The sequence below is a fragment of the Scleropages formosus genome, chromosome 2 (assembly GCF_900964775.1).
Source record: "Scleropages formosus chromosome 2, fSclFor1.1, whole genome shotgun sequence".
NCBI lineage: Eukaryota > Metazoa > Chordata > Actinopteri > Osteoglossiformes > Osteoglossidae > Scleropages > Scleropages formosus.
The window spans coordinates 18,879,491-18,893,635 of NC_041807.1; the positions used below are offsets into that span (position 1 = coordinate 18,879,491).

At 49.5% G+C, this 14,145-nt stretch overlaps 1 protein-coding gene across 1 annotated transcript in view; it reads left to right on the plus strand.

Annotated features, from left to right (window-relative positions):
* Window positions 1-12,849, plus strand: part of LOC108931420 (chemokine-like protein TAFA-5) — a 50,371-nt gene extending 37,522 nt beyond the window's left edge. The window contains exons 3-4 of the mRNA XM_018747173.2: window positions 2,698-2,825; window positions 11,807-12,849. Of these exons, the coding sequence (XP_018602689.2) occupies window positions 2,698-2,825; window positions 11,807-11,815 (137 nt within the window). The 3' untranslated portion in view covers window positions 11,816-12,849. The remainder of the gene's footprint in view (window positions 1-2,697; window positions 2,826-11,806) is intronic.
* Window positions 12,850-14,145: the final 1,296 nt, after the last annotated feature.

The window sequence follows — 14,145 nt, forward strand, 5'->3', positions numbered from 1 at the left end:
CCCATTGAACACTGTAAATGACTAGTCCCCCCCCCCCCCACCCCTTCTTCAGATGTGCTCAAAGTGTGGCACTGGCTCTGTGACAGAATCTGCATCCCAGAGCATTTTGTTTTCATACAAATTTTCCTCTTATCTCGCCCCCCAGGACCGCGGTGTCGACCTGTGCCGTGCGCTGCGTCGTTCTGGATTGATCCGCCCGCGCGTAGCGTGCGGAGCTCCTTCTGCAGCTCATACGAGCATAATTGAGAGGCCGTGGAAGTTCACTCTACGCAGAGTGGCACTTGTGAAAAGCTCGGTGGGTGGCGCAGAGAGAGAACGTCCCAAGTGGGAACGCTTGTCCCTGCTGGCGTCGTCTCCTGGAACCGTATTGAATGGAATTTGTCCGTTACTGTCTCACTGAATTGTTTCTTCCCTTATATAAGGGAATATATCTATATATATATATATATATTTTACATTCTTTAATGTGGCTGATGATTTTTTCTCCATGGCAGCAAGTCAGAAACAATTCATAACATAGAGAAGTATGTTTCACAAAACATAGTTTTATACACAATCGGAACAACTTGTTTGCCTGATGCAACTTTTTCCGGCGATCAATGGGAAAATGAGAAAGGAATCAGGTAAAGTGCACTGGTGACTATGGCTGACAAGTGTATGTAGCTGTCAGGAGATTCAGAGAAATGGGTCTGGAATTTTTACAGTTTGAGACCTCTCTTGAATCAGAAGGGATTCAGCAGCTCTGAGGGGTAGAGGCAGGGAGGGAGGAGGAGAGATGCACGGGAGCTGCTGTTGACACCAGCGCTGAGGGTTTCATTGCACGCAGAACACACTGTAAGGGAAGCTTAACCGCAGTCCCGTCCCCAATTAAAGGACCCCTTTGTGGAATGAGATTCACTTCCACAGCTTTATATTACTGTTCCGTTACCCGCACTTCAATATCACTGCGCTCAGTTTTTTCTTCGTTTTAACTGAGTGAGACATTTGTCCTCCTGTTGTCTCTGCAGTATCCCTGCTGCAAATGTTTAGTAAATGTAATAATAACAATTTAAAATAAGAGTTCCTGTGCTCTGTGTGTGTGTGTGTGTGTCCTGAGTGCTGCCTGTGCGCTGTGCATCTGCTGACACCGACACACTCTCCTCCTCTCTCCTCCTCGGCAATATATTTATCCCAATTATTCCTTTCCTCCGTAAAACACCCCCCTCCCCCCCGGTCTCTCCGGGCCAATCGGGTGACATGGAATGCAAATTCAGGTGGTTGAGTGCCCCAGTTTTTATAATTAGATGTGTGTGTTTGATAAGATATAAAAACAATGAACCTTGGCAGCAGAATCACTGAGACAGAACTCTCTCCAAACCGGGTTTGGATTATTAGCCCTTGCGCTCCTGCGTTATTGTTGCCCTTGTTGCCCTTGCTCGGGTTAATTTGCACCCGAAGCAGAAGCTTGCTAGGGGGCCGTCCAGGGTTCGTTGGTGAGAGCTGAGCACCACGGTGGTCCGTGTCCCACTCCAACACACACACACACACACGCACAATGCCCTGATGGCATCACCCACCCTCTGCTGCCTCCCGTCCTTAACATTTTTTTTCTGTCTTCATGGCCATTGAATTCCCTTCAATATAGGTCAGTGTTTTGTGTTTTTTTTTTTTAATTATTTTTTCTTTCCCCCTAACTGCCAGTCGCAGCTGACAAGTGCTCTCCTCGATCTTCTCGCCGCTTCTCCGGGGCAGCTAAACCTTTTAAATCCTCTGCCTGCGTTTAGCCTCCGAGTTTATGCTATAGGATCTGCACGCTTTGCAAAGCACGCTCCTTCTCCTAGCCGAAGATTCGCAAACATCCCGTTTATATGCGATACAAACCCGAGCGCTCTATTGCGTCACTGCTGCAACGCACATTAACTGCAGGATACAAAAATCCCAGTTCACGCAGATCAAAAATTTTTTCTTGAGTCTCTGTGTTCTCTCGATCAAAGCGTTGGAATTCGGATGTTTCATGCAACGGGATCCTTTGTCTTTCCGAAACAATGTTACGATTTTTAGCTTTGATTTCTTAGCCTGGTTCTTCATTACCCTCTTCCATTCTCTCATGCTCCTGCCCACGAGTGCGCGCGCGAGCGTGCGTGTTGCGAGCTCCAAACCCACGACGGTAAAGGCATGGGTGACCCGGAAGAGACGAGACGAGGTCCCCGGTTCGACGGCGAGCGGATCGCCGAAAGGCCTCGTTCGGGAAGGACACGCGGTTGCGGAGGTGTGCCAGTGGATCACGTGGCCTGCCGTGCGCCCCCCGCATTCTGACTCGGTGCCCCCCGAATGGTCGCGAGGCCCGACAAGTCTTGTCTTCGCGCCGCATTCCGAGTAGGACTTTCTCAGAAACGCGCTTTGGAGATCAGCTCCAATGGCACGAACGCGGCGATCGGAGAGGCGCTAGAGCGGGAAGAGCGACGGGAACGTGTGGCGTTAAAGGGGCAGGGCTGAGCCGGCGTTACGAGGACCGCTCGGTCGGCACGCGGGAGGGTGTGAGGTCACGCGGTTTTTCCTGGGTGTCACAGTACAAGCGGTGCTCTGACGTGCAACGCGAATGTCCAGGTGCGAAGGGTGAGCTTTTCGAGCGCGGAAGGTTCGTTCGCTGCTTCCGGGGCTCCTAATAACGGTGTTTCCCACCCCTCCCTCCCTCCCTCCCTCCCTCCCTCCCGGCAGCCCGCATCGTGAGGACCAAGCAGTGGTGCGAAATGCTGCCCTGTCTGGAAGACGAAGGCTGCGACCTGTTGGTGAACAGGTCAGGCTGGACCTGCACGCAGGCCGGAGGTCGCGTCAAAACCACCACGGTGAGTCACGGAGGGGATCGGCGCGGGACCGGGCGCTCGCCGACCTGCTGGGGGGTTCCAGACTCTCACTCGGGTTTAATCTGCTCGGAAGCATCCCAGCTAATTCCATGGTAGTCGCTTGCACATTTATTTAAAAAATGCAGCTTGAGATGCTTTTGGGAAAAATAATATTAATTGTTAAAAAGACGCGTTTGTTTAGTGCTTTCGCAGACACGTGCATGGGTGGGGGTGGGCACTGGGGCGGGTCTGAGGGGTATCACTATGGAAGAACGTGTCCCTTTTGGGCAGGTTAATGCCTAAATCTTCAAGGATGTCCGAAGGAGCAAGGTACTTGCCCGGAGATACTCCCGTAAAAAAAAAAAAAAAAAAGTTGCAGGTCCACACGCAGAGGAAAGATTGCGGGTAGTTTGGTGTGGAAAAAGAATCGGCTAAATAAACGGAGAGACGCTTGTGAATTTGTGGAGGGTGCCTGATTTAGAGGAGGCGTGGTGCCGCTGCAGGTAGTGGGGTGTTTGAGTGCAGGTTCAGATCCAGCTCGTTGTGTGTGGAGTTTGCATGGGTTTCCTAAGGTGCTCTGGTTTCCTCCCTCAAAACCACCTGGCTCGCCGGAACATCCGAAGACACGCGGTTAAGGTGGATTGGCCGCTCGAAATTTTGGATAGGTTAATGCCCAAATCTTCAAGGATGTCCAAGGAGAAAGGTACTTGCCCTGCGTGTTTGTGTGTGTGTGTGTGTGGCTACTGGCATCCCGACCAGAGTATACCCCATAGCCTTGCGTCCAGTGATTCCTCCAGGATAGGCCCTGTACTGCCATGACCCTGATCCGGATGAATGGTCTGCAGTAGCGATGCAGTCAGTGCACTTCGGAGTCTCCCGCGTATGGATTCCCTCTCTCCGAAAGGAGCCGAACAGACCCGTTTACCGTGTTTTTCAGGACAAACATGGGATGTTCACCCCGCTGTTCCGTGCAGCTCTTTCTAACCCTCAGGGAGCCCCGTGCGCATGGCGCTGTGACAAAGCGTTCGGTAACTCGTCCGCGCTGCACTGTGAGCAGTCGCTTCTTTACTCCTCTGCGTGAATGTCTTTGTACGCATTAAAGTGTTGCGTCTGCATCGGATTTCCCTTAATGCTTCGCTTTTCCACCAGGTCTTTTTAAAAACACCCTGTGCCGTCACTGTACCCCCTCCCCCAACACACATACACACGTTTGAGCCAATACTGGAAAGACCAGCCAGTCTCAAAGATTCGGAGAAGGTGGATATTTTAAGTAACGTGTTGTTGTTGCTAGGGGGGGTGCGGCGACGCAGAGGGTTGGACCATGGTCCTGTTCTCCGGTAGGTCTGGGGTTCGAGTCCCGCTTGGGGTGCCTTGCGACAGACTGGCGTCCCATCCTGGGTGTGTGCCCTCCTTCTCCAGCCTTACACCCTCTGTTGCCGGGTTAGGCTCCAGCTCTCCGTGACCCTGTATGGGACAAGTGGTTCAGAAAGTGTGTGTGACTTGTTATTGCCGCAACTGTTTAAGATCCATTCAACAATTTTTGCATTTTCATGCAGTCCTTTTTGCGTCCACGACAGCCATGTCTCCGCCATTAACCGAAATACTTTTACACACACACACACACACACACACACACACACACACACACACACACACACACACACACATTTTCAGAACCGCTTGTCCCATACAGGGTCACGGGGAACCGGAGCCTACCCAGCAACGCAGGGCGTAAGGCCAGAGGGGGAGGGGACACACCCAGAACAGGATGCCAGTCCATCGCAAGGCACCCCAAGCGGGACTCGAACCCCAGACCCACTGGAGAGCAGGACTGCGGTCCAACCCACTGCACCACCGCACCCCAGGAAATACTTTTACGTGATCATTAATTACTACGACATGTTTTAGTGAATGGATGTTATTACTCTGCGAGTCTCTTTCGGTTAATATTTCAGTTCCACGACGTACCCAATTCATGGCCTGAAATCAGCACTGAATGTCAGAAGTCCTTGTGTGAAATCTCCATGTCGACGGAAATGATTGTCGTGCATTCTCTTGACGCCCTCGCGCAGCGGTGCTTTCAGCCTGGATCTCTCCAGGGCCGCAGGTCCCTGTGTAGCTCAGTCCTCCTCCCTTTCTTGGGGACGGCCTTCCTGCTCCGTTCTCACGTTCAGTTGGTGACCCTGGTTGATTTGATGCCTAAGTCCTTCATAATATACGTGTGTGTGTGTGTGGTATATACGTATACTGCTGTGTCCAATAAAAAAGATATAGTGTAAGAATAAAAAGTCTGGAATAGCAAAAAGGTTTAAAGGGCTGTTTATTAGCCTGTCTGGTGTCACATGAAGGCAGGGAAAGATCCCTAAAGGCTGTGTGTTCCAGCGCTACAGACCGTGGCTCGGACACGTGGTGGCAGGCTGGAGGTCCAGACCCTAATGAGACGTGTCATCTGGGGGATGTGCTCGGAACAGCCGGGGTTCGCGCCGGAAGCCGACACTTCGCGGCCCCGTTTTCAGAATGGAGGAGGCACGCGTTCATATTGTCATATATTCATTTAGCAGATGCTTGTGCGTCTCCGAGTGGACGACGTGCTCGAGAAGAGCTTCGGATACAGACGTGGGATCGTCCCGCATGGAGAACCGAGTCTGATAGGAAGCGTAAAGCGGATCGTGGCAGATGGTGCGATGGAAATTTACGGAGCCGTCGGGAGATCAGGAGGGAAACGGGTCTGAAAGAGATGCATTCGTTCTTGGATCCTGCGAGGGATTCAGCAGTTCTGAGCGACCACCACATCAGAGCCAAGAAAAAAGAAAACGTCAAGAACTGGGGGATTTTCGATTTTGGAATCCCCATGGCTAGCCAGAGCTCCGCTGCAGGGCACACAGGTTACATTTTTCTGAACCAAAAGGATCTTGGATGTGAACAGTAACAATGTCATAACATCCAACATGGTGTATTTTAATCTGCGGTGAATGGTCGGTGCCGCTTGTTTATTTTGATGATCGTTTCCATGGAAACATGGCTCGACGTTGAAAGATGAAGGCAAATGTGTGTTTTAACTCAAACTGTAGCCATCTGAGGAGATGCTGACAGATCAGGCTGCTGCTGCTGCTGCTGCGAAACGGCGTTGCTCGGACTGGGTTCGGTCGCCGCCCTCCGGTCCTGGGAGTGCAGCAGTGAAGAGTAGCGTTCCGCAACTAGTGGCCCTGCTGCCCGGGTGCGTACCTGGATTTACACCGCTCTTATTGTCCGCATCTTCCCAGGAATGTCGTCCGCTGTGTTAATCAGATCATAATGAATAGATTCAGAAGGAACCAGCAACGCCGGATAGGAGAGCCGACCTCCTTCGGGGGACTCCGTCCTTCAAAGACCGGCGCCGTACCGGCTGGGCGAGTGAGCCGCGGAGCGTCGATATCATAAACTGCCACAGCCAACACTTTTAAGTGCGCTTCATGGAGCATGATTGATACGCGCATACGAGGCAAGCGGATCAACTTACAGAATGTGGTTCTGGCTCACTTATCAAACGCGGGAGCCACACGGCGGTGCCCCGGGCTCGTGCGGGAAGCTGGCGGATCCGTGATCCCCGGCCGGACGGCAGGAGGATCGCTTATAGATGAGAGACGGGCCCCGCGCAGACACAGGACAACAGAGAAATGAGTCCATGCCTGTTATACATCTTTCCGTGTCCTTTGTACTTTCATAACCCGAGGTGCAGCCATTGAGCTTGTAAAAATTTGACTTCAAGCATTTCAGTTCAGCTTTTCATTTCAGTTCAACCTACGAGGCGTTTCTTTGCATTTATGAGGACGGATTTTCGATTTTGCGCATTCCCGATAGCTGAGCGGAAACCAGAGCGATCGTGCGCTCTTCATGTCATTGATAGTTTGTGTCGTGTCGCGTTCAGCCCTTGTTTGCTACTTTCGCGTGTTACAATCTCATTGATCGTAGACCGTTTGGAGTGTCCAAGCCATGTCCGCTTGTCCACTGAGAGTCGCTTCATTTGCACTGTTTTCATTCATTTCTTGTCTTCACTGCTGTTTTTTTTTTTTTTTTTTTTTTTGCATTAGATGTTGAATTAACATATAAACACTGTTTTGTGAGTGTTTGAGGGGGCACAGTGGTGCAGCAGGTTTGGCCAGGGCCTCCTCTGTGGTGAGTTTGGGGTTCAAGTCCTGCTTGTGGTGCTTTGAGATGGACTGGCATCCCGTCCTGGGTGTGTCTCCTCCCCCTCCAGCCTTACGGCCTATGTTGCCGGGTTAGGCTCCGGTCCCCCACGACCCCGTATGGGACAAGTGGTTTCAGATGGTGTGTGTGTGTTGTGGGTGTTTATTAAGTGTACAGTACATAATACGTAGGAAAGAGCTGAATGAGTGCAGGAACACAGTCTTAAGTATTATAGAGTAATTAACGAAGTAAAACTGCACTGTTACGTTGCGTTATAACTAATGTTACCTGTTGAAGGTACCGTGTTTATTTTAATGGGATTTGGTGATATTTTAACATAAATGGGTGTCACCTTTGGGGGTCAGGAACACATAAAATGTGTACAGTTGAAAGTAATGGTAATTATGTCTTTGATTGATGAGAATGAACCTTTCAAAGGGTTTTTCTTGGTCAGAAGAGGGCAGGCTGCATGTGTGACATCTAATTGCTGATTTATCGACAGCCGAAGGAGCTCTTCGTACCCGTGTCTCGCGCCGCCTCCCGTCACGTGGCGCCGCTCCGGGCAGCAGTGACACCCGGCTCAATATCGCTGCAGTGATTTGCAGATCGTCTCATCTGTGTTTGTTGACATTTATACCCGTTTTATGGTTTGGGCCCTTAAACTGAGTTAGTTCGGAAAATAGATATTATGAAAGGCGATGCCAGAAAAAAAAGCTGCCTTTTTTTTATCATGGCACACACTTCTCAATTAGTGTCTGTTTTTCAGATGCATTTTTTTAATTTGAATCTTTGTTTTTATGCGAAATCAATCTGGGCCAAATAAGGATTGAAAACTAATGAGCTCTGCTCACCGCTGCGTGACCCCGAACGACCCTCCACGGACATGTGACATCTCCACGGAAGGGGGAGGGCGTAACCCCCCCTCGGAAAAGAGTCCCCGCGGGGTCTGCGGTTGCTCACACGTGTTCTTCGACAGTTTGCCAAACACTGATCCTCTGCTTTTTACGTGAATTTACGTAGCGCTGATTCAGCGATCAGTCCAGCGAATTCTCGCAGCGACCCCCCAGCATACAGGGATGTGTGCGGTGAATGTTGGGGGGAAAAAAAAGGAAAGTCACGGTTCAGTTCCTCCTTCTTTTCTCATGTGGCGCAGGTATGTATGGTCTCACCCACAACATCTTTTTTATATTCTAATCCGCTCATTCTCAGGCACAGCCTCCAGCCTCTGGTCCCCGCTCGTCGGGTGCGACCCGTTCTAGAACGGGCGGTAGCCACAGATGACGCGACTGAACTCGCGCTAAACGCGTGCTTGCGCGCGGACCTCCACCTGCGCAGTGAGCGGCGCGCGGCGAGAAGCCGTTTCGATGAGGGACGGACGGCGCAAGCGCACCAGCGATCTGCGGGCAAAGCCGCGCGCGATGGGACGGCTCGTTTGGCGCTAACGCGGCATCGGATCCGGGGAGGAGAGTCGCTGCAACGGGCAAACAAACGGACTCGGAGGGCCACGGCTCCCAGTCGACACGGGGAAAGGGGAAGGCTGTATTATATTAATTTGGCGCGTTTCAATCTGCATAACTCCGCTGTCGTGGCGCGTTGTAAGTGATGCGCATGCCTGGCATTTCATTTGCATATCATTTACAATCGAGCGTGATTGCTCCAGATGCTGCGGAGAAAGTGAAAAACAATCAGCACACGTTCCGCGCCTTCTCCGCGATCTCCTGGCTTGTGTTGCTTCCTGCTTCCCGCCCGGTCCCTTTCATTAGCTCGGCTTGTGTCGCCGGCGCATCTCGTGCAGCCTTGTTGTTTACCCGGCACGAGACTTGGTCAAAGTAGCCACACAGACACGATGAGCCGTTTTCTCCTTTTACCTTCACCCGTGGAAAGGAGCGGTGCAGATGGCACCTTCGGGTTTGTGCTGCCGATTTGTTCCGCTGCTGCTGCCATCCCGCACACGTGGGGGATGTTCTCGAATGGTCCTCTGCGTCGCGCTTCCGGTCCCTGCGTAACACTGCAAAAACCCGTGCCTTTAATTTCAGGCCTTATGAGGTGACGGGATTCCCTTTCAAAACGCACACAAACGCGGCGGACGCCACGTCGACCTGACGAGGAAAGGCGCGAACAAAGCGGAAAACCGTGGGCCGAAACTGCGAAGCGAGGTGCAAAATGTGCCGCGTCACTCCTTTTTTTTTTTTTTCCCGCGTGACGCACGCAGAGGGACAGCGGCAGGACTCGCTGCGAAGTCTTCCTTGTTTAATCCGCTTCGATGATGCGTACACGCGTTCGGTGTAGAACATTCCAGGGTTTGTGTTAAAGGCAGTTTTTCATTGTGGTGCGTTTGGTCGTTTACATCATTTGGACCTTTGTACCTCTTTTGTCCCCGAGCTACCGTGAAACCAAAGTTATATCCGTTGTCGGTGCAGTTATTGTCCGTCAGCTGGTCTGCGTAACCGTGATTCGTCTTGAGCGTGTGTACAGCGTGTTATGTAGAGCGCGCTCGGCTCAAGGCCTGCGATGTGCACATATCCAGGTGTGAAATGCACTTTCAGAGTCGGGGGTTTCATTGCACGGCTGTCTTTTGCCGTCTTGCTCCGCGTGCGTACCAAGTGTGTGTATCGCGTCCAGTCCGCATGTGTGTGCTTCAGTGTTTAGTGTAAAGCGCACACACACACATCGTCTGAAACCATTTGTCCCAAGCAGGGTCGCGGTGAGCCGGAGCCTATCCCGGCAACACAGGGCGAAAGGCTGGAGGGGGAGGGGACACACCCAGGACGGGACGCCAGTCCATCTCAAGGCACCCCAAGTGGGGCTCGAACCCCAGACCCACCAGAAAGTGGGACCTGGTCAAACCCACTGTACCACCACACCCCTGTTAGTGTAAAGTATTTTTAAGTAATTTTATCTATATTATTTTGATCCTAAATTGTTACGTTGTTGAATTTACCCTTTTTTGAGGCTGAGAAGAAACTAGGGGTTTTGTACATGTGCCCTTTAAACAATGCGGGGAGAAATAGAAATTTCTGCAAATGAATCGGATGTTTGCCACGTTTCGGCGAATTTGCCGGCCCCGGACTGTTCAGACTGCTGTAAGGGCGATGCAGTTTAAACTTTTTATGATTCTTGATTCTCAACATTTCTGGAATGCCGTGGATGTTCACTGTGCTCCGAGTGTAAATGTCAGCCCTGTGTGCTAAACGTCTTCCCTTCAACGAACACTCGATGAGCACAAGCGACGCGAGCTCATCAAAAGATCGACCTGCTTAAGTGTATCAAAAGTACCCCAGAGTACTCCGTTCAGTGAGCTCTTGTGGAAAGGGATGGTAAAGTACAGTAAAATACCCACTGCGGGGCTGCGTTACGCCTGAACATGGTAATATCAGTGGGTCAGAACCACAGCATCCCTCGGAGCCTTGTTCAGCCCAGAGGACGAGTTTATAAAGTGACCAGTTATCACACATTTTGAGCAGCTCTGGAAATATTAATCCTTTCTTCAATCTTACAAGGGGTTTAAAGCTTTCCATTGATTTATAGTCATTATTCTTATTTATTCTTTTTTTTAATTGCTGTATAAAAGTTTTTATTCTGATGGTGAGTCACCTCACCAGGTGTCGCATGAGTGAAGCTGCGTATAAACCTGCCGTTTAGGACCTGGTTTCAATGACCTTGGATTCGCCCACTAGACCGAACATATCTGGGGTCAGTAGCTGTATGTGTTGTGCCAACGGCCGAAATCTGCTGCTTTGCGCATTGTTACCGATTCGGTGACTTATCCATACCATCCCGCTAGCAGTGATTTATTCAGCTGGGTATTCTCGGTGTATCTGCTGAGGGTAAATACAGTAAGTGGTGATACCATGTGACAGTTGTGTTCCAGTCACTAACCCTCATTGATAAATCCTCAAGGTAAAATAAGTGCTGTTAGGCACCGGAAGCGTGTCTGTCTTTAACTGAACCTCACGTCTCCTCCAACGCTGATATTGTTATGTTAAATCAAGGTGTAGCTCTGTGGTCATTTTTTATTCCGGCTCCGCCTCCACAAATTATTATATTGTGCGTGGCTCGGATTCTGCATTATTATCAAAATGCATCATTAAGAATTAGCTCTTATGCCGCACGAGCGAACTGAATGGTTTCGTTCCACTTAGGAGTTCGGAGGGAACAGTTTATAGGAGGTTTGGTGCTAGTTGTTGTTATTATTATAGGTTTCATTCTGCCTTTCAGCGCGTGGAGTTTGGCTTCTTTGGGAGGAAGCCAATGCAAACGAGGGAAATGCAAACTCGACGCACCGAGTTCGTACCGTCGGCGCACCTGAGCACGTTTCTTTGTGTCTGAGTGCAAGAGGGAGAGAGAGATTTCCCTGTGAACGAGTGGTGTGCCATCCAAGGTGTACCCTGCCGCATGCCCTGTGCTTCCAGGATACGCTCTGCACCACCCTGACTCTGAACTGGAAGCCACATCCATAGTGAATGAATGAATGATTCCCCCACATTTAGACACGCAAGGTGTCTCCAGCAGAAGGTCAGCGGGTATCTCGCTCACGTAGGATCGGAACGTCTGTCCGCCAATCAGGCGGACACGGTGGCGCCGACGTGGCTGTGCGTAAACGTAAAGAACTGTAAAAACGCGTTCGTGCAAGTGCTTTAAAATAAGGTACGGAAGGGTTCGACCGCTCGAGTGGACGCGTTTGCCCGTGGCCTGTTGTTCGTACATTTACTGCGCTACGGGAACGGTTACTGTGCGGCGACTTGTTGAGCCGTTGAGCCGTTTACCCGTCCACCGACACGTCTCCTGACCGCACTTCTGTTCTTATCGACTTTCAGGTCTCCTGACGACAGTAGCGGCACATTCCTGGCGCACGGGGGGGGACGACACGCAGTTTGGACTCTTTGCAAGTCTCTTTCTGTAGTCGGTCTTCAACGCCGTGGTCATCACCCCCCCCCATCTCTCCGAATGATCAGCGGACACAGCGCCTCCTTCGAAGCTCGGTAGACTTGTGCTCTCACCCCTTCTGAACAGCTAGAGGTGTGAGGTATACGCTGGAGATCTGCGCTACAGAGTTCCAGGTGGGATTCAGCCCCCTCCAGCGCTGGAATATTCTTCGCTGGAAGGCTCGGTTCCTAGAAGAGACCTGCGTCTCCGTTTTTGCCAAGGACCGCATCCTCTCCCTCTGACCGACGCAGGACCGCGAAGCGGAGAAGAAGAGAGCCGGGTATCTGCTGGATTCGGCGTTTGCCTCTTTGAAAATATTTTCACAGACCAAAGAAACGATGATATCATATGCGGACGAGATGGACCCGAGGTCACGGAAACTAAAACATACAAACGAAAAAAAAGAAAAAACGGGATTGTAGTGACAATGACGCATTTGGCTGTTGCCACACGGCGCAACGGAAACAGACAAACGCACCGGATTTGTGTCGAGCGCAAATTGCCGGACGTGAAGAAGTGAGCCGATTAATCCGAGCACAGAGATAATAATGCACGCGGCGGGAAGAAGCGGAGTTTCCTTCGCTGACGCTCTCCCTGGACTTCACTCATTTCGAGTATGGAAACTGGGACTGGGGACGTATCGCTCGGTCAGAGCCGTGTTTCGGGACAGTTTGCCACGAGCATGGTCCGTCACAGTGAATCGGCAAACCATTCCTCATCCGAAAGAGAATAGCGACATGAGTTTGGGAGAATATCATTAAATGTATTTTGAAAAGCCGAAAGTTATATATTTAACAGTTTTATATGTTGTATCTTTGTAGAAAACCTTATTTAACACAAATAATGTGGTCAGAGTGCTGGTTATAAACAGTGGGTACAAGAACACACCAATCCCCCCCCCAACCCGCTCATCTTTCCTCCTCTTCTCTCATCTTAGGGCAACTTTTTTTTTTTTTTTTTTTTTTTTTTTTTTTTGGCTCCATTGTTAATTTTCTGTTTTAGAACATTACTAAAGTTAGCCTATATAAAAAAAAAAAATCAAGAAATGACATATATATGACAAGGTTTTGTTTCTCACCAGTGCCTAGAGCTATGGTAATGTTTGCTATTGTACTGTACAGTCCTGTAAATTCAGACTCATTCATTTTATGACCTCAGTATGATTTAATTTATTTTGTGTTCTTTGCACATCATTGACCTCAGCAGTGATGCTTGATGGGAGAGGGGGGGAGGGGAGACAAAGTAATTTTTTCACTTAAAATTTTTTAAATTATAAGGTATATTAAAAATAAACTAAACACATGAAGCAGAATAGCAGTTTCTCGAGAAGAATGGAAATCCAAAGTTGCACATGTTCTGGTTCTGCATGACAGCAGCTAAATCTTCCCCTCGTATTTCTGTTATATAGCTCTCGTGTTTTTTAATCAGAATTTTCTGTTAAGAAATTACACGCGCAGATGATCCATTAATGGAACATTATGAGGGGCATTTGTTTTACTTTCATTGGCCAGTGTTGGGTTTAGGGTTCCAATCCAACATAGTAAATTAAGTAATATAAAATAGAGCATATGTATAGACAGACAGTATTACTTCTGGTTTTATTTTGTTTATTTAAAGTTTAATGGTACTAAAACATCCCAACAAGAAAAGTTTCTATCTAGGATGGATATTAAAAATAAGGCAGTGTAATCTGTACATAGTCTATTTTTTCTAAAAAGGGGATGACCAGTGACCAAGTGCTTTTCAAACTGAGTCTGATGGGGGGGATTCAGGTATGAGACTTTTTTTTTTTTTTTTTTGTTTTTTTTTAAAAATTGCTCCTTCCTTGTCTAATCATCTGTCACCTGTGTGGAGGAGAGGCGACGCCCTCGGCCCTGCGAGCGGACGATCGAGCGCAGTAGAACACGGTAAGTGATGCTGGCCCTCCTACAAGTGCTTCGGGCAACGAGGGGTCGAGGCTCAGCCGACGTTTCCTTGACACTGATTCCGAACCAGTCTGACACGATTTCTCTGAACCCTGGAGCTGCTTACAGAAGGGAAAAAAATGTGTCCTTTCAAATTATGTCATTGTACTGCAAACTCAGACATCTTAGTGGACGCAATTGGCTAACAATAAATTAAAAAAAAAAAAGAAAAAAAAGCATTGCTTGACAGTGGAATTCCTTGAGGTGCAAGTTCATAGAACCTCCTAGTGCTTTATTTCACAGAAGAGCTGTGTACCGACGATTTA